Source organism: Chiloscyllium plagiosum, chromosome 50 (genome assembly GCF_004010195.1).
Source record: "Chiloscyllium plagiosum isolate BGI_BamShark_2017 chromosome 50, ASM401019v2, whole genome shotgun sequence".
NCBI lineage: Eukaryota > Metazoa > Chordata > Chondrichthyes > Orectolobiformes > Hemiscylliidae > Chiloscyllium > Chiloscyllium plagiosum.
In genome coordinates, this window is record NC_057759.1 from 4,421,648 (window position 1) to 4,449,107 (window position 27,460).

General features: G+C 43.6%; 1 protein-coding gene and 2 long non-coding RNA genes across 3 annotated transcripts in view; 2 read left to right on the forward strand and 1 right to left on the reverse strand.

Annotated features, from left to right (window-relative positions):
• LOC122544680 overlaps positions 1–19,020 on the forward strand; it is a 24,242-nt gene extending 5,222 nt beyond the window's left edge. The window contains exons 2-3 of the long non-coding RNA XR_006310441.1: positions 851–932; positions 18,997–19,020. This is a non-coding gene — a long non-coding RNA (uncharacterized LOC122544680). The remainder of the gene's footprint in view (positions 1–850; positions 933–18,996) is intronic.
• On the reverse strand, positions 2,769–3,127 carry LOC122544612 (histone H4-like). Its single transcript, XM_043683931.1, has one exon. The coding sequence runs from the start codon at positions 3,110–3,112 to the stop codon at positions 2,801–2,803; it is 312 nt and encodes a 103-aa protein (XP_043539866.1). The 5' UTR covers positions 3,113–3,127; the 3' UTR covers positions 2,769–2,800.
• A 350-nt stretch (positions 19,021–19,370) lies between the features above and the next one.
• The window catches only part of LOC122544678, a 21,322-nt gene continuing 13,232 nt past the window's right edge, over positions 19,371–27,460 (forward strand). Inside the window, exons 1-2 of the long non-coding RNA XR_006310439.1 lie at positions 19,371–19,714; positions 25,028–25,185. This is a non-coding gene — a long non-coding RNA (uncharacterized LOC122544678). The remainder of the gene's footprint in view (positions 19,715–25,027; positions 25,186–27,460) is intronic.

Below are 27,460 nucleotides of genomic sequence, written 5' to 3' on the forward strand. Positions count from 1 at the left end.
GCAAACTTGCTCAGCCAACCTTCTAACTGCTCCTCCAGGTCATTTATAAAAATGACAAACAGCAATGGTCCCAAAACAGATCCTTGCGGAACACCGCTAGTGATGGCACTCCAAGATGAACCTTTGCCATCAACTACTACCCTCTGTCTTCTTCCAGCCAGCCAACTCCTAATCCAAACCTCCAACTCACCCTCAATGCCATACCTCCGTATTTTTTGCAATAGCCTACCATGGGGAACCTTATCAAACACCTTACTAATGTATTTATCAACCAGTCCCCAGCAGTTTCCTCTATGTGGATACTCAAATTCAGTTACCAATCTGCACCTGTCGGTTTATGCTCTGTGAATGTATGAGTGTAGTTATCAGTCTGTCTCTATTTGTCTCTGTGATGAGAAAATGTAAATATATTTACCACAGAGTGACAGGGACAGATTGATAGATGCATTCACTCGCATATTTGTACAGATTATGCAGATTGATAATTACAGTTTGATAATTATACTCCGATATTCACAGAGCAGCATTTGACAGGTTCATCTTGATAATTGTCTTCACACAGCCACTGAGCAGGAACTGACAGGTATGGATAGATAAGGAAACTTTCATATCCAGACACGCATTTGCATCAGATTATCCCATTTGTAGAGGTGTTGGTTAGTATCTGTTTCTCAGTGAATTGGTACAGATTTTTTTGATACCGTCACCAAAGAGCAGCTAAGGCTAAGAAGAGAATCAGCCTGTGGTCCTGTTGGAATTGCTGTCTTGAAGGAAGAACAGCCTAATGATTATTAAATTATTACATTGACAATGTTGATTTACAGACGATGTCTCTTCTGTCTTCCTCCAGATAATTACTTAAAGGACCAAGACAGCGTAATATGTCCTCGGTACAAAGCCAAGTGTGATCAGTTCCTTCTAACAAACAGCAGGTATGTTACTGCAGTCAGACTGAAGAACATCCTTTCCACAGTTACAGAGCAGGTTGACTTAGACACACATTGACTCAATTTCCAGAGAGAAATTTTCAAATCAAGAATCAACTACCTCGGAGGAATTACATTTTTTTCTCTCTCTCTCCATTCCTCACGTATCATCACCCCACTTGCCAATAATTATTATAATTCACAGCCATAGAGTTATAGTGTTGTAGACCATTTGGTCTGACCCATTTATGCCAACTAGCTATTCAAAACTAATTACATCCCATTAGCCAACACTAGTGCCGTTTGCCAGCTCTTGGCCCATATCCCTCTCAACCGTTCCTATTCATAACGCATCCACATGCCCTTTAAATGTTGGAATTGTTCCAGCCTCCACCACTTCCTCTGGCAACTCATTCCACACACACACCACCTTCTGCATGAAAAGGTTGCCCCTTAGGTCTTTTCTATATCTTTCCCCTCTCACCTGAAACCTATGCCCTCTAGTTCTGGACTTCCCCACCTCAGGGAAAATACCTTGTCTATTTAGCCTATCCATGACCTTCCTGATTTTATGAAGGTCAGAATTTTATAAAGGTTATAAAATTCTATAAGGTCACACCCCAGTGCAGTAATGGGTCAGTTGCTGCAGGATACAGTAAGGAATGTTCCCCAAAACTCTGCGTTTTATTTTCTGCTCGATTCATATCCAGTCTTTTATCCCCTGCCTCTGGAGAGACAGAGCAGATTGAACACGATTCAGACATTTTTTTCAGCTGTAAAGGCGGGACTGGGGTAAAGTGAGATTGCCTGATCTTTAATTTCGTAATCGAAAAAAACAATCAACTTGTACGTGCTCATGCATTCTCCTCTGTATAACCTCCTGCTCTTTCATACGTGATGGCGGGCATTTTCAAATTTGAAATTCAGCCGTTGATCTCTTGGCGCCATTCTTTCCCTTTCTCTCCTGCCTCCACCTCACCACAAGCCATGTTAACGCAAAGGGAGTCAATGAGGAGATGGGGTTTTTCCACAAATATCTAACCCAATACCACAATTTGATGTTAATATCAAACTTCTTATTACTATATTTTCATACATTCCGCAATCCCTGAATGAATATCTCATTAGTTGCAAAATTCACTGCCGCTGCCTGCCGTTTTTGTTTTTAACTAACTTCCGATCGCAATGCTAATGTCCCCCATTGCTTCCTGCTCTCTGGATGAGCAAGCGAATTTGTGCCCGCTGATTGAAACATCTTAAATGGTAACACAATGTACACCTATAAAATTACACAACCACACATTCCTATCTCATTCAGATTATTACTTGCCTGGGCAGATGGAAAGAACACGCTATTAAGACATCCGTAGGCTCCCAGAAACAAAACTCAGCCAAATATTATGCCTCGGAAATATAAATAGTACAATATGTAACATTAATGTCTGGATTCCGAAATAAATAAAAGCAAATTCATAAAAACAAAGCACATTGATATTATTACTGAGATAGACAGGTATTCACGAGAAAGAGGAACGAAGGTTACGGGGAGCAGGCGCAAGAATAAATTTGAGAAATATCAGCCAGGATCGAATGGTAGAACAAACTGGATGGGTAAAATGGCGTGATGCTGCTGCGATATCTTACAATTACAAGTCACGATGCGAAAGAGTCCACCCACACGCAGAACACGGTATTAAAACATTTTCCGGATTGAAATAATTTTATAATCGCGATATATGTAAAATCACCGCCAACAGTACGCTATCCCCTCCTTATGTGCTGTTTTCCCGTCTTCAGATCTCCGCTCTCTATCGGAGGATTTGGGTGGCTCTGAAAAGAGCCTTTGGGTTCGCTGGAAAAGGGTCGCGTTTTCCTCAGCCGCCGAATCCATAGAGAGTGCGGCCCTGGCGTTTCAGAGCGTACACCACATCCATGGCGGTGACTGTCTTGCGCTTGGCGTGCTCAGTGTAGGTGACCGCATCCCTGATCACATTCTCCAGGAAAACCTTCAGCACCCCGCGGGACTCCTCGTAGATCAAGCCCGAGATGCGCTTGACCCCGCCACGGCGGGCCAGGCGCCGGATGGCTGGTTTGGTGATGCCCTGGATGTTATCACGGAGCACTTTGCGGTGCCGCTTCCCTCCGCCTTTTCCCAGGCCTTTGCCTCCTTTGCCTCTTCCAGACATCACGCTTCTTCACTCCAATCGCTGCCGAATGAGAGCCGAGCTGTCTCCGCTTCCTTTTTTTATGCAGCCAGGCCCGACCTGACTGAGAAAGAGCTGACAGAGAGTGAGAGACTTACCACTCGCTGCCCTTGAGTCCAACAACCCAATCCCAAATCAGAACTACAGAATAAGTTCTGCAAACAGCCCCCAATCTGTTATGGAAAAGGCCAGACCCCCTCCAAACATTTCAAGAAAGTAACCCAGACCCTAACTTTGCTAGTTATTTTAAGCGAGTGTAACAAAGATATTCCAGGAGGGATGCAGCTGGTCAAACTAATAGTTTTAAAGAAAACAGTTTGATTTACAAATTTACCGAATGATACACAAACAAGAGAGAACATAATGCTAAAAAACTTAAAAATCTGAAAACCCAACAGATTATACCAACTTAATGATGGTGTTCCCAACATTTACAACAATCCCCATAAAGACCGCTTGGCACAAAAGGTAAAATCAAACACAGGGTCTGACAGGAGAGATATCAGAGACTGACTGCTTTCAGCCAATAGTCAGACAGGCAAAAACTAAATCAAACCAGAGAAAAGGTGAGCTGGGAAAACTGGGGCACTCCCCTTTCATTGTATAAGTGTTCTTTGTAAACATGTGAAAGCCTTTTTCCTGAGGCATTATCTGTTAGCTATAATCAAAATGTCCCTAAAACCATCAAGTCAGCCTTTTCGGATCCTGTGTCTTTTACAAGTTTGTTAAAGGAGTAGCAGCATCACAGCAGACTGGTCGAAGACGTAAAAGCCCATGGACACAGGGTAATGTGTTGAATTTGATCCTAAGTTGGCTAGTCACAGGAAAGAAAAGATGGTGGCCATTGTGAATGGAAAGTTGTTTCAAGTGATGCTCTGCATGGCTCAGTGTTGGGACCTCTGCTGTTTATTTTATACATTAATGATTTGGAGTTGAATATGGTGGGCATGACCCTGTCGTGGATAGTGTGGAGGATAGCTGTAAGCTCCTAAACTATATAGATGGTTTGGTGGAGTGGGCAGATGGAGTTCAACTTTGATAAGTATGAGGGAATGCATTTTGGGAAGTCAGACAATAAATGGAAATAGACAATAAATGGGAATGCTGCCTGAACTGCTGTGCTCTTCCAGCACCACTAATCCAGAATAAATGGGAATATACTGAGAGGGGCAGGTGAAGTGAGAGATCTTAGTGTGCAAATGCACAGGACCCGAAAGATAGATGGGGTTGTAAAGAAGGCACATGGAATGCTCTCCCTCATTGGCAGAGGGGTGAATACAAAAATAGGGAAATAACAATGAAACGATATGAGGCAGTGGTGGCTACAAGAGGAGTATTGTGTGTAGTTGGGTCACCATATTATAGGAAGGACGTCATTGCTGTGGAGAGAGTGCAGAGGAGATTTACAAGAATGTTGCCAAAATTGTAGCTATCAGGAGAGATTGGAGAGGTTGGGGTTGTATTCCTAGGAACAGAGGTGCCATGATTAAGGAATACAGGGCAATCCCATATTCGCGGGTCTGATTATCGCAGTTTACCGTGGTCCGAGTATATAAAAGGGAGTGTTCCAGAACCAGGGAACAGGAGGCTGATGGGAAGGCATATTTCCCATTTAAATTAATGGTTTTGCACCTATCTGTGGTTTTGCGTTTCCGCTGCAGGTCCTGGAACATGTCTCCCACAGGTACGGGGGGTCTACAGTACTAAATGCTGAGCTACCCGATGAAGGAGCAGCACTCTGAAAGCTTGCACTTCCAAATAAACCTATTGAATTATAACCTGATGTTGTATGATTTTTAACTAACTCGTGAGAGGGAGACATTAGACAGGAGGAACCTGTTTACTTTGGCAGAGAGTTCAAAAACCAGGGATCACTGATTCAAGCTCAGTGGTTGTAGGATTAGATGAAATGAGGAAAAATGTTTTTTTTTTATGTAGAGAGTGGTGGGTATCTGGAATTCACTGCCTAATTTGGTGGTGCAGGCAGAGACCTTACTTTTTTAAATACAAAATTCCCTGGAACTGCACCTCAAGTGTTGTAAACTGCAAGGTTACTGACTGTGGAAGGAAAGTGGGATGAGAAAGGGCACCTGGGTATGTTGGCATTGGCATGGACAAGATGGGCTGAATGCTGCCCCACCCCCCACTGATGCTGCATTATTTTTATGATTCTCTAGTTATCAATGCGACCAGACCAGTCAATGCTGAGTGAATATGTAAATATATTTACCATATACCGAAAGTTACAGTTTGATAACTACACCCACACATTCACCAAGCAGGAACTGACAGGCATAGATCAATAACTAAACTCACATATCCACATACTCACTTGCATCAGATGGCCCCATTCATGGAGCTGTATGGGTGTTGTTTAGTTTCTGAATCTCACTCAACTGGTATTAGAATTTTAAGAAAAAATGGGCAAGGAGCAGCTCAGAGCAGGAGCGGAATCAGACCTGTGGTTCAGTTTAAATTGCTGGCTTTAAACAAAAATCCTAATGATCATTAACTGAATGTTACATTGATGTTGCCAATCACAACTGATGTTGATTTTCAGGAGGTATCTCTTCTGTCTTCCTCCAGGCAAGTACTCAAAGGACCAAGATAATGTAATATTCCCTCGGTACAGAGCCAAGTGTGACCAGCTGCTTCGAACAAGCAGCAGGTACGTTACTGCTGTCAGAGCGTGAGTCAGGTTCACATTGAGCTCCATTTCCAGAGAGATATGTTCAAACCAAGAGTCAAATACCACCAAGGATATAAAGTTTATATTTTTTATCTATATTCTCAATACATGCTACCCATTTCCAATCAATTTGAATAAATCTGCAGCCAAAATATACACTGCATTAAATCTGAACATGGAACGATACAGCACAGGAATGGGTCCTTCAGCCCACAATGTTGTGCTGAACATGACGCCGAATGAAATTTAATTCCTTCTGCCTGCCCATGGTCCATATCCCTCCATTTCTTGCACGTTAATTTGCTTATTTTAAAATCCCTTCAATACCTTTATCATAACTGTCTCCATCACCACCCCTGACAGTGCGTTCCACTCTTACCACTCTCTACGTTAAAAGAAACTGCACCTTAGGTCTCCTTTGAACTTTCCCCATCTCACCTTATATGCATGCCTCTTAGTTTTAGACATTTCAACTCTTGGAAAAAGATTCTGACCATCAACCTTAAGCATGCATTTCATAATGTTATAGACTTCTGGATGTAGGTTTGCTCACTGAGATGGAAGGTTTGCTTTTAGACGTTTTGTTGGTAACATCATCAGTGAGCCTCCGAATGAAGCACTGGTGGTATGGCCTGCTTTTTGTTTGTATGTTTAGGTTTCCTTGGGTTGGTGATGTCATTTCCTGTGGTGGTGTAGTTTCCTGTGGTGATGTCATTTAGTGTTCATTTTCTTTGGGGTGGTAAATGGGTTGTAAGTCAACCTGTTCATTGATGGAATTCCGGTTGGAATACCATGCTTCTAGGAGTTCTATTTCATGTCTCAGTTTGACTTGTCCGAGGATGGATGTGTTGTCCCAGTCGAAGTGGTGTCCTTCCTCATCTGTATGTAAGGATACTAGTGAGAGTGGGTCATGTCTTTTTGTGGCTAGTTGATGTTCATGTATCCTGGTGGCTAGTTTCTGCCTGTTTGTCCAATGTCGTGGACACATAAATAGAAAGTGGGCCATACCACCAGTGCTCCATCTGGAGGCTCACTAATAATGGTAGTGAGGTGACAAAACATCTGAAACTGTACCTTCCAGCTCAGCGAGAAAACCTAGATCCAGAACCTCAACCTGAGCTACAACTCTTCTCAAACTTTTATAGACTTCTATGAAGTCTGCCCTCAGTCTCTGCTGCTCAGAAGAAAACTACCCAGGTTTTTCTAGCTTCTCTTTATAGCTCATACCTGCCAGACAACATCCTGGCAAACTTCTTCTGCACCCTCTTTAAATCCTCCACGTCCTTCCTGTAATGTGCCGACCACAATTGAAAAATCACACAACACCAGGTTATAGTCCAGCAGGTTCATTTGGAAGTACTAGTTTTCAAAGTGCTGATCCTTCATCAGGTAGCTATGAAACAGGATCATGAGACATAGAATCTATTGCAAAAGATTATAGTGCCATGCAACTGGAATGATATTTTGAAGAAACCTAGATTGCTGTTCAGTGTTTCATCTTTTAGAATGGGTTGCAGGTTTCAGTTCATTAATATATACATCCCAGAACTTCTTTTAAGTCACATTCACAAGATGACTTCAGATCTTATTTTAAAAAGGGTGACATCTCAGCTCAGACAATGTACTAAAGGTGTGAGGTTAGAATCTCTGTATCCCAATCTTAAGTTAGACTGGTTCTATTGCCAAAATAGGAATATAAAACATTAGGTGGATTGACTGCCTGCAGATTGTGCTCTTTTTGAGCAAAATAGAATGTATCTGCAAATGCAAATTCACCCTCGAGACTTGCATGTGTGTGCGTGTGTGTGTGTGAGAAAGAAAGCATTTTAGTGTGAGTACACATGCGAATGCATGTGTGTATGATTGGTAAAGTGTGTGTATGATTGTGATAGAGTATAAGCCTGTGAGAGGGTGTGTGCCTGGATGTGAGTGTGGGGGGGAAAGCGTGTGGATGAGAGACGGTCTGCATGTGTGTGTGAGTGAGAGAGTGTGTCGTGTGACAGGAACCCAAGGTCCCGATTGAGGTTGTCCTCGCAGGTTCTGAACTTTAGTAAGGATACTTTTAACGTTACAATCGAGGTGAACAAATAGACGATGCTGTTATTTTGAGCAACCATATGTGAGGTAGATAGTGAGCACATTGAAGGAAACATTTCAGCTATCAGTAACTGAGAAGGATAGAATTAATCTTTTGTCACAATACTCTAAGTATGGCCCAAGGAAAGTCAAACAATAAGGCAAGTGCGCCATACGCCACCTTCTAGATACCACCCAATCTACTTGCATGGCCACTTTCAGGGAGCTATAGACTTGAACCCCAAAGATCCTTCTGTACGTCAATGTTGTTCAGAGTCCAGCCATTAACTGTATACCTTTCCTGAACATTTGATCTTCCAAAGTCCAGCATCTTACACCTTACCGAATTAAACTCAATCTGTCATTTCTCCACCCATATCTGTAAGTGATCTATATTCTGCTGTATTCTTTGACAAACTTCTACACTACCCACAAGTCCACCAATCTTTATATTGTCTGCATTTAGTAATGATAATTTTAATGTTACAATCAAGGTGAACAAACAGCTGATGTGATTACTTTGAACAACCAAATGTAAAGTAGATATTGAGTACAAATTGAATTGAAGGAAATATTTCAGCTATTAGTAACTGTAAAGGACAATTAATCTTTTGTCACATACATAGACACAGCAATCAAATAATATGAATTTCAAATGCACAAACTGTGTCAAAGCTTTACATAGAATGATTAATGTGTAGGTATGTAACCAAACGTTTCCCCACACCCCCCTCCCCAACACACACACACACACTGTCTCTCTCTCTCGCTCGCTCTCTCTGACTTACGATGAGTTTCAAACACATACACCATCCTGACACACATTACAATGTCTAACAGCCATGCAGTTACATTGACATTGCAAGTAACACAAAATGTTACGTTCAAAATGATTTCTACCCACAGATCCTTTGTCAGAGGCCTATAGCACAGAATCAGGCTGTTTGAAACTTTTGAGTCTGCACTGATCAGAAACAACCAGCTAACAATTTTCATCCTGATCAGCCAGCATCCATTTGCATAAATGGATCATGGTAGCAGAGGAGCTTATCATCCTCATCTTTCTCACAACATCATTCTGCATTTCTTTCATATTGCAGTAGAAGACTTTGTTTTGTCTGTTTCAGTCCCACCAGAAATCTTTTTTTTAGATAATCATGTACTTCTTTCAAAATTGTTGCAATTTTCTACAAAGAGATCTACATTCCTCCTCCCCCTCCCTGGGATGTATCACAAAAAAAGCGTGAAATCTGGCTGCAATTTTCACAATATATCAGTGGAATCTAATAACCACTCTTCAAAGCAGTGGAGAAAAGGGGGAAAAAAAGCCAAAATTGGTAGGTTTGTGGAATTGCACATTTTATCTTCAGAATTGATGTCAAACTGTCCTTTCCATATAGGCACTGACAATGAGTGGATGAAGTTCACATTCCCAACAATTACTGCAGAACTGATGCATAAGAGAATGTCCCAGTAGAGACAAAATGAGCTGAATTGTCTGCTTCTGCACGGTACCATATCAGTGATTCTAATTTTGGTGAGAAAGGTGATGACATGCTGTTGTGTTGCATATTGATATAAAAATATCATACAAAAATGGACTGACATGCAGAATAAAACTCACTTTCACAAACAAAAACACCAACAATGTCTGGGTACAAATTAAAACCAAATGTCTCAGTGATACCACAGATCCCAAACAAGAAATGTGTGACCATAATTCAGAATGGTTCTCAGAATAAAGCAATTTCCCTTCTGCCATCACCTTATCTCCTCTCTCCCCCACCCACCCGCACAGACTGACAGTCAACTCAGAAATCACAAAATGCAGAAAAGATTAAGATCCAGTCTCAACACCCTAATAACAACTATCACAGAATGTATTGCACAGACACAGAATCATGCTAGCGTCCACTTTAATACACAAGAGTAGACACTGACAAGTACAGGCTGATAATTACACACTCATTCATTTTGCAGAAACAAACAATCAAACAAATGATGACGACACTTACTAACAGTGTGACTAACAGTTTCCATCGGTCAGTTTCAGTTAACTTTCGTCACACATTCACATTGCAGTAACTGTAGGGGACAGATTCATAACTACACTCTCATTCACAAAGCTAAAACTGACAGGAACAGAATAGTAAGTACATTCCCAGTTTCACACAGCATAAACTGACAAGTACAGTCTGATAACGACAGTCTCATATTCACAGAGCAGATTCTCACAGGTACATATTGGTACCTGCACTGTTCACATTCACCAAAGGATCTGACGGGTAGAAGTCGTTAAGTAAATTCACATATTGACAATGCAGAGATTGAGGAGCATAGATTGGTAACTGCACTTACATACTGATATAGGAGAAACTGACAAGTACAGATTAATATTGACAGTTCCAATTCACAGAGCAGGATCAGACTGGTAGATACACTCACACATTCACATAGGGAAAACGGACAGGTAGAATTAATAGGTATGTGCACATAGAAGAAACTGACAAGTACACATTGATAAATACATTGGTTATATAAATGATTAGGAGTTGGGTGTTGAGAATATAATCTCTAAATTGCAGTTGATACTAACCCAGAGAGAAGAGTGAATTGTGAAGATGATGCTGAGTGACTTCACAGGAAGATTGACAAGTTTATCAAATGGGCAGAAATCTGGCAGATGAAGTCCAATGCAGAGAAATGTGAGGTAATGCATTTTGCTAACAGAAACACACGGCAACAATGCAGGGTCAATGGTATGTCTTTGAAGGGAGCACTGGAGCAGAGGGACCTCTGGGTTCACATGTATCATTCTCTGAAGTTGGCCAGGCAAGCTGAAACCTTTGTGAAGAAGGCTGATAGGATCCTTGCCATTATAAATAGAGGCATTGAGTGTAAAGCTGAGGAAATGATACTCCACCTCCACAAATCATTGGTCAGACTACATTGGTGTTCAGTTCTAGGCAGTTTATTTCAGAAACCTTAAGCTCTGGAGAGGGTTCATTGAAGATTTCCTAGAATGATAGCAGGAATGGAGGATTTTACATACAAGGAAGGATTAGTGATATCAGGCTCCTTCTCCTTCTTCCGACTGGGAACCCTCCAACCACAGGGGATGAACTTGGACTTCACCAGTTTCTTCATCCCCCCTCCCCCCACCTTGTCTCAGCCGAATCCCTCCAGCCCGGCACCGCCTTCCTGACCTGCAGTCTTCTTCTTGACCTCTCCGCCTCCACCCTACTCCGACCTATCACCCTCACCTTGACCTCTTTCCACCTATCACATTCCCAACTCCCCTCCTCCAAGTCCCTCCTCCCTACCTTTTATCTTCTCCTGCTGAACACTCTCTGCTCATTCCTGAAGAAGGGCCTGTGCCCGAAACGTCGAATCTCCTGTTCCCTGGATGCTGCCTGACCTGCTGTGCTGTTCCAGCAATAAAGTTTCAGCTTTGATCTCCAGCGTCTGCAGACCTCACTTTCTCCTTCTCCTTGGAGCAGAGAAGATTAAGAACATTATGGAGGGGTTCAAAATTATGAATAATTTTGACAGGGGAAAGACAAATATTTTGTTCCCATTACTTGGTATGTCAGGAACTAGGGGTCACAATTTCAAGATTGTCAGCAAGAGAGCCAGGAGTGAGAGGAGGAGAAATATCTTTACTCAGAGTTGTTAGGATTTGGATTGTGCAGCCTGAGATCATGGTGGAGGTATGCTTCCATATGAGGTATGAAAAGAGAGCTGGATATGTACTAGAAGTGATGAAATTAGAGGGCAATGAAGATTGGGCTGGAAAACAATCCTGCCTTGAATTATTTCCAGCTCACCACAGTTTAAACAAAGCATGGAGAGTACAATTTAACCAAAGTATGGAGAGTACATTCATTTCATTGGATCATCTGCCTGGATTCATAAGCCAGGAGATGAAATGGATGTCCAAGTTAGGAATGATCAGCATAAAATCTCAAATCTCAGCCACCAACAGTTAGATTGTGCTACAGTAGGAATAGACTGACACACTGAGGGTTGTGGAAGAGACAATTATGCAGATGGTTTCTCAAGACAAGTCCATCTTTGGAACTGACATCTTGCTGACTGAATTGAAACAGAGCCTCGCCTAGTCGCAGAAACGTGATATTGCTTTACCTTCTCTTCCTTGTCCTCCTTATTTGCTGGAAGGTAGGACTGCTATTGATCGATTTGTGAAGCTTTCTTTTACGCTGTCTCACGATGTCTGTGGAAGGTTGACATAAATTTTTCCCTCTTCATCTTGACCTGGTTCCTCATCCCCTCCTGTATCTGTGTACCTCAGAGTGGTGTATGTGATGCAGGGTGGTTGCTGCTCTGCTTGTTCAGCCTGAAAACAGGACAACACAGAAAAATAGTAGATAGGAGTAGGACCAAAATTGGTGGCATTTTGGACACAGGAAGGTTATCTAAGAGTACAATGGAAATTTAATCCACTGGGCCAGTGCATCAAGGAATGACAGATGAAGTTTAATTTAGATAAATGTGAGGTGTTGCATTTTTTAAGGCAAACCAGGGCAGCACTTATACTGTTAACAGTACAAGTCTGGGGAGTGTTTCTGAACAAACAGACCAAGGGGTGCAGAAAGACATTTCCTTGAATGTGGTGTCACAGCTAGACATTTGCCATGCTTACCTTCACTGTTCAGAGCACTGACGGCAGGAGTTGGGGCGTCATGTTACAGCTGTACAGGACGTTGGTGAGGCCACTTTTAGAATACTGTCTACAGTTCTGGTCAAACGTCTGTGGAAAGGATGTTCTCGAGTTGGAAAGGGTACAGAAAAGATTTACAAAGATGTTACCACGACTGTAGATTTGAGTTATAAGAAGAAGCTGCATAATCTGGGAACTTTTCTCCTAGTTTTCGGAGGCTGAGGGTTGACCTGAGAGATTATAAAATCACGAGGGGCATAGATAAGGTAAACAGCTATGGTCTTTTCCCCAGGATAGGGGTGTCCAAAACTAGTGGGCATAGGTTTAAGGTGAGAGGGGAAAGATTAAAAAGGGATCTAAGAGGCAAATTTATCACACAGAGGGCAGAGTATATGGAATGAGCTGCCAGAGGAAGTGGTAGAGGCAGGTACAATTACGACATTTCAAAGACCTTTGGAAAGGTACATGGATAAGAAAAGTTTAGAGCAATATGGGCCGAATGCAGACAAATGGGACTAGTTGAGTTTGGGAATCCTGTTAAGCTTGGGCAAGTTGGGCCAAAGGGCCTGTTCCCCTGCTGTATGACTCTAAATTTGGACGAGAATAATAAACTTTGCCTGAAAGACAGAGTGTACAGGAGGAGCTGTGAATATTTGGGGTCATTATCCAAACCAATTTCTCTTGACAAAGCATGTGATTTCAACACGCCGAAAACTGACCCTGACAAACGTTATTTCTCTGTACTCTGTGCAGGATGTGGCCATCTCTGCCAAGGTGGGAAGTGGATGCAATTCCGAAATGTCCTTGAACCAATCAACTTGATCAGCCAGAAGAAGGTGAGGAATTTGGAAAGAATTAGGAGTCACGTGCAGAGCAGACTGGATGAGGAGGGCATATTTCATTCCCCTAAGGACCATCACAGACAGGAACAGGAGAAGGCTATTTGGCCTCTCCATCCTGCTCAGCCATTCAATTGCATCGTGACTAATGCATCATTTCTCACGCTCACTTTCCTGCACTTAACATGTAACCCTCAATTCCCCGCCTGATCAAGAATCTACCTACCCCAGCTTTAAACCTTGTTATAGAAAGAATGTTATTAAACTGGAAAGAGTGCAGAAGAAATTTACAATGATGCTGCCAGGACTCAGCGGTTTGAGTTACATGTAGACAAACTAGGACTTCACTCTTTAGAGCATAGGAGACTGAGGGGGGATTTTTAACTAACTGTATAAGATCATGAGAGGAACAGATTTGGTGAATGCACTCAGTCTTTTTCCCAAGGTGGGGGAATGGAGGATCAGAGGGCATCAGTTTAATGTTAGAGCGGAAAAAATAAAAGGGAACTGGAGGAGCAATGTTTTTACACAGAGGGTGGTATGCACATGGAATGAGTTGCTAGCGGAAGTGGTTGAGGAAGATTCATTAGCAATATTTAAAATACATGGATAAATACATGGATAGATAATGATTAGAAGGATATAGGCCAATTACAAGGAAATGGGATTGGATGAACATTTTTGTTGGCATTGAAGAGTTTGGACTAAAGGGCCTGTCTCTGTGCTGTAGAACTCCATGACATCTACGTTCATCTCCTTGTCAATTACTGGCACGGTACTTGAATCATGTATTGTGAATACTAACACAAAATACCTGTTCAATGCCTCGGCTAATTCCTCATATCTCAATGTGAAATCCCCCTTCTTATCCTCTAAAAGACCAATGTTTACCTTAGCCATTCTTCTGCACATTATATATTTAAATAAATATTTGCTGTTTTTTATATTCTGAGCTACTTTAATCTCTTAATCTATCTTACTTTCTTTAAAGTTTTTTTGTGCCTTTCTGTTGGAGCTTCCCACTCGTCTTTGCTACTTTGTGTGCCTTCTCTTGTAACTTCAGAGCCTCAATTGCTTCCTGAGACACCCATGACAGATTAAGTTAAAAATCACACAACATCAGGTTATACTCCAACAGGTTTAATTGGAAGCACTAACTTTTGGAGCATCGCTCCTTCATCAGGTGGTAGTGGAGGGCTCAATCCTAACACACAGAATTTATAGCAAAAATTTACAGTGTGATGTAACTGAAATTATACATTGAAAAATTGATTGTCTGTTAAGCCTTTAATCTGTTAGAATATCATGATAGTTTCACTTCTTTCATGTGTAAATCACAAAACCTTTTTTTAAAAAGTTGCATTCTCAGGTTAGCTGTTAACAATGGTGATAGCTAGACAATACGTTGAAGGTGTTCGCCCCTGTGTTGTCTGTCTATGCCATGACGTTTAGATTGATTCTAATCTAAAAAGTGAGATAATGGAGTTATACATAAATTCATGCAGTTTTTGAGCTCAGAGTTCTACATGAATGCATGCAGTTTTGGAGAAAAAGTACAATGTAACCCTGCAAGTACAAATTCACCCCACAAAATATATGTGTGCATGTGGGTCTTTGTCTGTCTGTACGTATGTGTCTGTCTGGGTTGGGGTTGTGAGTATGAGAAAGCATGTGTGTGTGTGTGTAGTGAGTGCAGCATGTCTTAAGTCTGTGAGGGGTTGCATGTGGGAGTGTCTGTGTGCGCGTCTGTGTATATGTGTGTCCATGTGTATGTATGTATAGGAGTGCCTGTGTGTGCTTGAGAGTGTGTATAGTGCAATGGTGGTCACCTGTAATGTGACATGAACCCAAGGTCCCAGTTGAGGCCCTCCCTATGGGTACCGAACTTAGCTATCAGCCTCTGCTCGGACACTTTTTGCTGCTGCCTGTCCCGAAGCCTGCCTTGGAGGATGGTCACCCGAAGGTCCGAGGTCAAATGTCCTGGACCACAGAAGTGTTCCCCAACTGGGAGGGAACACTCCTGTCTGTTGATTGATATGCGGTGCCCATTCATTCGTTGTCGTAGCCTTTGCTCGGTTTCCCCAATGTCCCATGCCTCCAGACATCCTTGTTTGCAACGTATAAGATAGACAACATTGGCTGAGTCACATGAGTACCTGCCACATACAAGGTGGGAGGTGTCCCCACTCGTAATGGTGGTATCCATGTCCACACTCTGACATGTCTTGCAGTGCCTACTGTGACAGGGTTGTATGGAGTTGTCCTGAGAGCCGGGCAGCTTGCTACGAACAGCGATTTGTTTGAGGTTTGACGGTTATTTAAAAGCAAGTAGTGGAGGTGTGGAGAAGATCTTGGTGAGGTGCTCATCCTCATTGATAATGTGTTGCAGGTCACAAAGAACATGGCGTAGTTTTCACCTCCTGGGAAATACTGAACAGGGTACCCTTCAGTTGCAGCACGTGTTTATCTCTTGAGGAGGTCATTACAGTTCCTTGCTGTGGCACATTGGAACTGGCGGTCGATGAGTTAGGCATCCTTCCCCGTTCTTGTGAGGGCATCTCTGAGTACTTCCAGGTGTCCGTCATATTCCTCCTCATCTGAGCAGATCCAGTGCACGCATAGGTCTTGTCCATCGGGGATGGCTGTTTTAATATGTTTTGGGTGGAATCTGGAGAAGTGTAGCATTGTGAGATTGTCTGTGGGTTTGCGGTAGAGTGTGGTGATGAGGTGTCCATCCTTGATGGAGATGCATGTGTCCAAGAATGAGACAGATAGTCAAGAGTAGTCCATGGTGAGTTTGACGGTGGGATGAAACTTGTTGATGTCACTGTTTAGTTTTATCAGTGACTCCTCGCCATGGTCCAGAGGAAGAAAATGTCATCAATGTACCTGGTATATAATGTTGGTTGGAGATCTTGCACAGAGGAGAAGTCTTGTTCGAACCTGTGCACCAAAATGTTGGCATATTGGGGTGCAAATTTGGTCCCCATGGCTATTCCATGTGTCTGGATGAAGAACTGGTTGTCAAAGGTGAAGACGTTGTGATCAAGGATAAAGCGGATGATTTGTAGGATGGTGTTTTGAGATTGGCAGTTGCTGGTGTTGAGTACTGATACTCAATGTGATGATTTGGCATCTCCAAATCATGACAGATTAACCTCATTTTCAGTGGTGTATACTTTTGTGGAGCACCTTGGAAAATTGCTTTGAAAGTCCTTCACTGTTTGGCAATTGTCCCACCATAAAGTCTGCTTCCAGTCTACTTTAGCTAACTCCTCCCTCATCCTATTGTGGTCTCCTTTGTTTGAGCACAGGACTCTGGTATTGGGTTTTCATCTTCTTTCTTTCCATCTGTATTCTAAATTCAACCATACTGTGATCACTCCTTCCAAGAGGATCCGTAACTATGACATCTTTAATTAATCCCGTCTTCTTACAACGGACCAGATCCAGAGTAGTTTAGTCCCTCGTCAGTTCCATTACGTACTGTTCAAGAAAACTATTGTGGATACATTCAATGAACTCCTCCTCAAGGCTCTATTCATCCACCCGGTTTCACCAATTGACATGTAGATTAAAGTCCCCTATGAAATTACCATACCATTTTTAGAGGCATTAGTTATTCCTATGTTCATTGCCATCCCCAATGTGATGTTATTATTTGTTGCCGTGTAGGCTATGCCACACAGTGACTTATTTTTCTTTGCGTTTCTATTTTCCACTCAAACGGATTAAACCTTATTCTTCATGGAACCTATATCACCATAGCTCTAATATCATTCATAAATATCAGAGTTACACCACCTCCCTTCTCTTTCTGTCTGTCCTTCCAAACAGTCTGATACCCTCTGGATATTTAACTCCCAGACGTGACCATCTTGTGATCCTGTTTCCATAATAGCTACTAAATCATACTCATTCACAATGAACTCAACTACCTCGTTTTGAATGCCACGAGCATTCAGGTAAAGTGCCTTTATGCTAATTTTTTACACTTTTTGAATTCTAATTTCCACTAATATCTCCTGACTTGTCCTTCCTTTTAACATCTTTCATAGTCTTGGATGTAGTTAAACCCTTCTGCACAAATGCTAATCTGCTGCTTTCTTTTCTATTTACCATGATATTTCCTGTCGTTTCTCTCCCCTCTGCCCCCAAAACCCTCCATCACTAAAGCCCCAGTGATCACCTCATTTCTCCTTTTCGCTAGAATACTGGTTCCAGATCAGTTCAGGTGGAGACCGTCCCAAGAGATCCCTCCTGTTCCAAAACTGATACCAATGCCCCTTGAAATGGAGCCCCTCGTTCCCATACCACTCTTTTAGGAACGTGTTTAATTCCCTAATTTTCTTTTACCTAAACCAATTTGCACATGGCTTGAGTAGTAATCTGGAGATTATAACCCTTGAGGACCTGTTCCTTAATTTTGTTCCCCGTGCTTAATAATCCTCAAACAGGTCCTCCTTCCTATCCTTGCCTATGATGTTTATACCAACGTGTACCAGAATAACTGGATCCTTGTCCTCCCACTTAAATATCCTTTCAAGAAGGCCAGAGATGTTCGTCACCCAAGCATGGGGCAGGCAATACACCCTGCAGGACTCTCGATCTTGCTTCCAAAGATGCTGTCAATACTCCCAGTTAAAGAATCCCCTACAACTACTTTTTGCTCTCCCCTCTTGAATGACCTCCAGGAAAGTGGTTATTAAAAATACAGATCAGACTGAAGAGCTTTGAATTGAGGCACTGCTTGTGCACAATCAACTGCAGTAGGCAGATTGCATCAACTGCACGTCTGACACAGGACTTCCAAAGCAAGCATCCTCATGGAAAAAGATTTCCAGGTTGGCAGATAAATGTGTTCAGTATGACTCCACATTTTCTCTTAAAAACAAAAATGGAATGCCCACAATCACTTGGGGGAAACTTTGGCCAAATACCATGCAATTTGGCAAAGAAGTATCATTGAAGAAGTCAACAATTTTGAGTATCTGAAGTATCCCCAAATGGAAAACAAGGGTTATCATTGGAAGAAGCATGTGAAAATGTACCCATCACACCCACACTTGCTTCAGCAAATATCATCTGCCCCACATGGGCAGTACTTGCGGATTCAGCATTAAATGATTCAATAATCTCAGGACGCATAGAAAAAGAATTCTCCTTGATGCATAGTCACTGCTCAAGAAGAACAATATGGTTTTGTAAGTACAGGATAAACATTTCAAACATATTATTCTATATGGTCTGAATATACTTCCCAGTTCATATATATTAATCACTATATCCCACATATTCCCTATTGTTTAATTTTGGACCGCTAATTCATCTGATGACCTCTTTGCTATTAGCCCAAATCTCCTTCCCTGAAGATGCTTCTGGTATTCACTGTCACAGTCACCTATTTTGCTGCTCCCCCAAAAGCTGTAACCCAGGTCTCTAAGTCCTTATAAAAACCGCCAAAAATACGGCCGGTGTAAATGAGAAACAAAAACAGGAATTGTTGGAAAAGCTGAACAAGTCTTGCAGCATCTGTGAAGAGAAAGCAGAGTTAACATTTCAGGACTCCTGTTCCCACCAGGTTCCGACCCACACTTTTCATTCAAATCCCGGAGACAGGACACCAGTAGCTTCATGGGGACTACAACTCCCACAATCCCTGTCGCTGCTGCTTATGTGACAGTTTCACGCTCTGAACCGACAAAGCGTATACTACGCATGTGCGACATCGATTTGGGGGCAGGGACAGCTCCTTCTATGTCATTGGTCAGTTATCACAGCAGGCACTTTGTCTACTGGCAAAAGCATTCAAAAGTCAAAAGAGAAAATGCTGGAAAATCTCAGCAGGTCTGGCAGTATTTGTAAGGAGAGAAAAGAGCTGACGTTTCAAGTCTAACTGACCTTCAGTTAGACTTGAAATGTCAGCTCTTTTCTCTCCTTACAGATGCTGCCAGACCTGCTGAGATTTTCCAGCACTTTCTCTTTTGGTTTCTGATTCCAGCATCCGCAGTTATTTGCTTGTAAGCAGCATTCAAAAGTCAGTTCGTCACGTCCGCTGCTGTCCTACGTGATTCCGTCTTCCATCCCAGCACCATCAAAAGCGGCAAAGTTACCAATGAAAAGCACGGGAAACAATCTGGACCTCCAGCCAATCAGAACGCCCTATTTGTCTGAGCGCGAACGTGTAACCATGACTTTGGAAAGCTGCTCCGTCCTACTCAGCAAGAGCTGGTGCTGCTGATCTTTGAATGAAGATGGAGCTTAACTCGGACTGACACTTCCTCCTTTCTCCCACATCTGTGAGCAAACCTTTTCTCCCGGTTTCTTCTTTTTAAAGTTCTGGTATGAAATTATCTATTTGCAGCAACTGAAAGAGAAAGGAAATGAACCCAGGGAGGGACAGAATCTGTCCAGGGCAATAAATGATGATTACTTAGATTTGATTGTTCTGAATTTCTAACCGAATAGTGATGACTTTTATAACTCTTTTTGCAGGATGTTAGAAGGGGAAGATTTTCAGACAGAAATCTCAAAACAACCGTTACTTGAAGATCTTATAGAGTCACTAAAATAACTGGCACTTAAATATCATTGTCTGAAAACCATAGATCAAGTATGTCTCTCTGGTTCAGAAGATTTGAAACAACAGTTTGGTCAGAAAAGAACTGAGACATACTTATCAACCGCGAGTCTTTCAGTGAATTGATAAACCTTTAAACAGTCTCATACCTGAAAGAAACATAACACCATTCATAGTATGAACTTAGAGACATAAGGCCACCCGGGAAGGAAAAGCGCCGAGGGAGAGCGGACTGTGTCAACATGTCCCGTTCCCAAGTGTCAGGATGGTGGCTATTGGGGGGAACAGGAGAGATTCCCCTCTCAGTGAGGCATCTTGTACAAACCGCGAGGTCTCTCTCCATCTCCCTGTCTCTATATATCTATCTCTCTCTCTGTGTTTGACTGTCCGTGGCTTGCTTTAACTCTTTGACTATGTCGATTAATCTCGATGACTCTGTGATCTTGAGTTTCTCTATGACCATGTTTCTTTATGACCATGCCCCTTCATATATCTATTTCTCTCTGTTTCTCACTGCCTTTCTATGATTTTGCGGAGAGGTGCGAGGGAGGAGTGAAGGACTTCTGGGAAGGTTTTAAGTGGGAAGTGCACCCAGCTCTAGCTCCTCGAAAACCGACTTAGGGAACTGGAGCTGATGAACTACGGATCATCCGGGAGGCTGAGAGAGAAATTGAGAGGATGTACAGGGAGGTGGTCACTCCCCAGACACAGGATAAGGACAACTGGGTTACTGTCAGCGGGAGGAAAGGGAACCGATGGTCAGAGCAGGGATCCCCTGTGGCCGTTCCCTTCAGCAATAAGTATACCGTTTTGGATACTGCTGGTGGGGATAGCCTACCAGGGGAAAACCATAGTTGTCAGGTCTCTGGCACTGTGGCTCAGAAGGGAAGGGGAGAAAATAGGGGAGAAAGTGAGGTCTGCAGATGCTGGAGATCAGAGCTGAAAATGTGTTGCCGGAAAAGCGCAGCAGGTCAGGCAGCATCCGGGAACAGGAGAATCAACGTTTCGGGCATAAGCCCTTCCTGAAGAAGGGCTTATGCCCGAAACATCGATTCTCCTGTTCCCTGGATACTGCCTGACCTGCTGCGCTTTTCCGGCAACACAGAGAAAATAGGGGACTCGATAGTTCGATGGATTGACAGGAGATTTTGTGGTCAGGAATGGGACTCCGGGAAGGGATGTTGCCTCCCCAGTGCCAGGGTCCGGGATGTCGCCGATCAGGTTTCTAAGATTCTGAAGGGGGAGGGGGAGCAGCCAGAAATCGTGGTACATATTGGCACCAATGATATAGCCAGGATAGGGATTGAGGATCTGAAAAGTGACTACAGTGAGTTAGGTTGGAAGTTGAAGAGCAGGACAAGTAGAGTAGTGATCTCAGGTTTGCAACCGATGCCACGAGATTAATGGGCGGCACGGTGGCACAGTGGTTAGCACTGCTGCCTCAAAGCACCAGAGACCCGGGTTCAATTGTCTCTGTGGAGTTTGCACATTCTCCTCGTGTCTGTGTGGGTTTCCTCCGGGTGCTCCGGTTTCCTCCCACAATCACAAAGATGTGCAGGTTAGGTGAATTGACCATGCTACGTTTCCCGTTGTGTTAGATGCAGGGGAATAGGTCTGGGTGGGCTGCTCTTCGGAGGGTTGGTGTGGACTTGTTGGGCCGAAGGGCCTGTTTCCACACTGTAAGTAATCTAGTCATAGTGAGATGAGGAACATTCAGCAAATGCAGTTTAACACATGTCTGCGAGCCTGGTGCAGGAGGGAGGGCTACAGATACCTAGACAATTGGGTCACCTTCTAGGGAAGGTGGGACCTGCACATGAAGGATGGGCACAAATGTCCTGGCTGGGAGATTTGTTCGTGTGATTCTGGAGGGTTTAAACTAGTTTGGCAGGGTGGTGGGAATCAGAGCCACATGTCTGAGAGGGCAGGGACAAGATGTCTTGAATCTATCAGAAAGGTTTCTCACGCAATGAAACAAATAGGGGTCTGCTTTAATGCAAGGAGTGTCCGAAATAAGAGTGACAAACTTAGAGCATGGATCAGTACTTGGGGCTACGATGTTGTGGTCATAATGGAGACGTGGGTTCCATAGGGGCAGGAATGGTTGCTTGATGTTCCAGGGTTTTGAATGTTTAAAAAGAACAGGGAGGGTGGAAAAAGAGGAGGGGGTGTAGCTTTGTTTCTGTAGCTGTGATGCACTCTCCGATTAGCAAAGGTTGTTGAGGAAGGTTTGTCTACTGAGTCAGTATGGGTGGAAGTTAGGAACAGCAAGGGAACAGCCACCGCATTGGGGTTTTTTCTACAGACCACCTAATCGTAGTAGAGGGATTTGAAGATTTCATAGGCGGGCAGATTCTGGAAAACTGCAGAAGTAGCAGGGTTGTTGTTATGGGTGATTTCAACTTTCCCAATATCGACTGGAACCTCCTAAGTCCAGATGGTTTGGATGGAGCAGTTTTTGTCAGGTATGTTCAGGAGGGGTTCCTTACTCAGTATGTGGACAGGGCAACGAGGGGGAAGGCCATTTTAGATTTGATGCTCGGCAACGAGCCAGGATCGGTGTCAGATCCCACGGTGGGAGAGCACTTTGGTGAAAGTAATCACACCTGCCTCACATTTAGCATAGCCTTGGAGTGGAAAAGCAGCAGTTACCGAGGGAAGAAATTTAATTTGGGGAAAGGAAATTATAACGTTATCAGACAAGATTTGGGAAGTACAGACTAGGAGCAATTGTTCCACAGAAAGGGCACAGAAGACATGTGGAGACTATTTAAGGAGCAGTTGTTGTGAGGATGCACGAATTTGTTCCTCTGAGACAGGTAAGATGGGGTAAGATTAAGGAAACTTGGATGACAAGAACAGAGGAACTTCTCGTCAAAAGGAAGAAGGCAGCTTACGTAAGGTGGAGGGAGTAAGGATCTAGCACAGCTTTAGATGATTCCAGGCTTGCTCGAAATGAGCTGAGAAATGGACTGAGGAGAGCCAGGAGGGGGCACGAAAAAGGCTTGGCAAGAAGGATTAGGGAGAACCCAAAGACATTTTACTCATACGTGAGGAATAAGAGAATGATCAGGGAGAAGGTAGGGCCGATCAGGGTGAGTCTGAGCAGCTAGGGGAAGCCCTAAATGAGAGTTTTGCTTCAGTTTTCACCAAGGAAAGGGAACTTGTTGTAAATGAAAACTTAGAGGAGTGGGGTTACAGTCTTGACCAGATCAAGATTGATGAAGTTGATTTGCTAGAAACTTTGGAAAACATTAAGATTGATCAGTCCCCAGGGCCAGACCAGATTTATCCTAGGCTACTCCAGGAAGCAAGAAAGGACGTTGCTAAGCTGCTGGCGAGGATATGTATCTCCTCCCTCTCCACAGAAGTTGTACCGGTGGATTGGAAGGAGGCTAATGTTGTTCCTCTTTTCAAGAAGGGTAATAGGGAAATCCCTGGCAATTACAGATCAGTCAGTCTTACGTCTGTGGTCAGCAAAGTTTTGGAAAGAATTCGAAGGGTTAGGACTTATGACTATTTGGCTAAGTATGGTGTGATTAAAGGCAGTCAGCATGGCTTTGTGAGGGGCAGTTCATGACTCACAAATTTTATTGAGTTCTTTGAGGAGGTGTTAAGACAGGTCAATGACGGTCGAGCAGTGGATGTGGTATATATGGACTTCAGCTAGGCATTTGATAAGGTTCCCCATGGTAGGCTCATTCATAAAGTCAGGAAGTATGGGATGCATGGAGATTTGGCTATCTGGATTCAGAACTGGCTAGCTGACAGTGGTTGTAGATGGAAAATATTCTGCCTGGAGGTTGGTGTTGAGTGGGGTACCGCAGGGCTCTGTTCTTAGGCCTCTGCTCTTTGTAGTTTATATAAATGACTTGGATGAGAAGGTTGAGGGGTGAGTTAGTAAATTTGCAGATAACACAATGGTTGGAGGTGTCATTGATAGTATAGAGAGCTAGTGCAGGCTGCAGCACGACATGGACAGGATACAGAGCTGGGCTGAGAAATGGCAGATGAAGTTGAACCTGGATAAATGCGAAGTGATGCATTTTAGAAAGTTGAACTCGAATGTTGAATATAGGATTAAAGACAGGATTCTTGGCTGTGTGGAGGAACAGAGAGATCTGGGTGTGCAAGTACATAGATCTCTCAAAGTTGCCACTCAAGTGGATAGGGTTGTTAAGAAAGCATATGGTATTTGGCTTTCATTAGCAGCGGGATCGAGTTTAAGAGCCACGAGGTTTTGCTTGCAGCTCTCCAATTCCTTGGTGAGACCACACTTGGAATATTGGTTGCCCTTCTATCAGAAAGATACAGAGGCTTTGGAGAGGGTGCAAAGAAGGTTTACCAGGATGCTGCCTGGACTGGAGGGCTTGCCTTATGAAGAAAGGTTGCATAAGCTCAGACTTTTCTCTCTGGGGAGAAGGAGGAAGAGATGAGATCTGATCGAGGCGTACAAAATAATGAGAGGAATAGATAGAGTCAATAGCCAGAGACCTTTCCCCAGGGCAAGATTGAGTGGTACGAGGAGTCATAGTTTGAAGATATTAGGAGGAAGGTATAAAGGAGACGTCAGAGGTAGGTTCTTTACCCAGAGAGTTATGAATGCATGGAATGTGTTGCCAGCTGTGGTAGTGGGAGCAGAGTCATTACGGACATTTAAGAGACTGCTAGAAATGCACATGGATAGCAGTGAGTTGAGGGGTGTGTAGATTAAGTTACTATGTTTTACATTAGGATTAAGCCTTGGCACAACATCGTGGGCCAACAGGCCTGTTCTGTGCTGTACTTTCCTATGCTCTATGATCCTCTGACTCTCTGTGACCCTGTAACTCTCTCTGAGTGTATAGTGGGAGTACTGTTTGTTGCTGAGCACAATAGTTCCCGCCTTAGAAAAGTTCCTAACAGTTTGGTTTAATCACAGGTATTCCTGTGTCATTCCTAGAGCTGAGTGCCCACCTGGAAACGTGGTAGTGGAAGGAGACAGCACCCCTTTAAACCGCTTGTTTTGACCCCAATTCATTATATTTTCCAGAAGGATGGTGAGGAGATTTACTGGGAATACTCCAACCACAACAGAATCATACACACAATCATCAATATCAGCAAAAGTCAAGAGGACTATCACTGACCTGTTTCTAACCAGCAAGCAGTCTCTTCTGAACAGCAAATTAGTTGCCGATTCAGTGATCAGTAAGTTTGTAAGCAACTCTATACAAATCCACATTATCTGAGTAATGTGATAGCACTGGGGCAGCATGCAGAGGGAGATTTACCAGGATTTTACTTTGGGGCTGGAGAGAGATTGGATAGACTGTGGTTGTTTTCCTGAGAGTAGAGGAGATTGAGTGTGGTGACATGATTGAGATGTATAAAATAATGGGTGTAGATAGGGTGGATAGGAAGAAACTTTTCCCCCCTTAATGGAGGGATCAATGACTAGGGGAGGGGCATAGATTGAAAATAAGGGGTAGGAGGTTTGGAGAGGGATGTGGGGAAAACATTTTCACCCAGAGGGTAGTGGGGAATCTGGAACTCACTGCCTGTAAGGGTGAGAGTGGCAGAAATCTTCATCACATTGAAGAAAGATTTAGATGTTCACTTGCGATGCCAAGGCTAGAGTCAGATTAAGTGGTCCTTGATGTTTCACTTGTATTTTCTTGCAGAAATATGAGCTTGGGTAAGGTGAATAGCCAAGGTCTTTTCCCCAGGGCATGGGAGTCCAAAACTAGAGGGCATTGGTTTAAGGTTAGAGGGGAAAGATTTAAAACCGACCAGAGGGGTAACTTCTTCACACAGATGGTGGTGCATATTTGGAATGAGCTGCCAGAGGAAGTGGTAGAAGTGGATACAATAACAACCTCTAAAAGAGATTTGGAAAGATACATGGATAGGAAAGATTTAGATGGGTATGGGCCAAAGGCAAACAAATTAGACTAGTTTCATTTGTGAGACCTGGTCAGCATGGACGCATTGGGCTGACGGGTCTATTTCCGTACTGTATGACCCTATGACTGGGAAAATTATATTAGAGAATAAAGTTGGTTGCTTTTGACTGGCATGGATTCAGTTTGCTGAAAATCCTGTTTCTGTGCTGTCTCTGACTCTACAATTCCTTGTTAAGCAATCCATCAGAGAAAGGTAGAAGCTTAGACAAGCTGGGGGAGGCTGACATTAACACCAAAGATGTTCATAGTAGGGTGGGATTGGGGACAGTGATGGTAACCCCCAGGATGTTGACAGTACGGTAGGGGTGGGGACAGTGACAGTAACCCCCAAGATGTTGATTGTGGGGATGGGCATAGTGATCTTCTTCTACCTTGATCTTGTCATCTTCTACCTAGGAACTGTTGAAGAAAACTCTCGACACTCAGACCTTGAGAACTGATTAGTTTATTCCATGATAGATCATGGGGAATTCACCATCCTAACTGTGGCTCGGTGCTATTCTGAAGTACATCAGGATACTACAGGATTATATAGAGAAAGCAGATAGAGGCTGATAATCGATTACACAGTTTGGTATGCTTACAAGGTGGTACTAAATTAGAGGTTAGTCATTAGAGTCAAACCTAAGCACCATTATGCATTCCACAAGTATTTACACAGATTGCTAACACTAAGCAGAGATGCTCTCCACCACATCTCCTCCACTTCCTGCACCTCCGCCCTTGAACCCCGCCCCTCCAATTGCCACCAGGACAGAACCCCTCTGGTCCTCACCTTCCACCCCACCAACCTCCGGATACATCGTATCATCCTCCGTCATTTCTGCCACCTCCAAACAGACGCCACCACCAGGGATATACTTCCCTCCCCACCCCTACCAGCGTTCCAGAGAGACAACTCCCTCCGCGACTCCCTTGTCAGGTCCACACCCCCCACCAACCCAACCTCCACTCCCGGCACTTTTCACTGCAACCGCAAGAAGTGCAAAACTTGCGCCCACACCTCCCTCCAAGTCCCCAATGGATCCTTCCATATCCGTCGCAAATTCACCTGCACCTCTACATACATCATTTACTGTATCCGCTGCACCCGATGTAGTCTCCTCCACATTGGGGAGACAGGCCGCCTACTTGTGGAACGTTTCAGGGAACACCTCTGGGACCCCTGCACCAACCAACCCAAGCGCCAGTGGCTGAACACTTTAACTCCCCCTCCCACTCTGCCAAGGACATGCAGGTCCTCGGCCTCCTCCATCGCCAGATCCTGGCCACACGACGCCTGGAGGAAGAGTGCCTCATCTTCTACCTAGGAACCCTCCAACCACACAGGATGAATGTAGATTTCTCCAGCTTCCTCATTTCCCCTCCCCCCCGCCTTATCTCAGCCCCAACCCCCGGATTCAGCACCGCCCTCTTGATTTGCAATCTTCTTCCCAACCTCTCCGCCCCCATCGCCTCTCCGGCCTATCACCCTCACCCTCAACTCCTTCCACCTATCGTATTCCCAGCTCCCCTCCCCC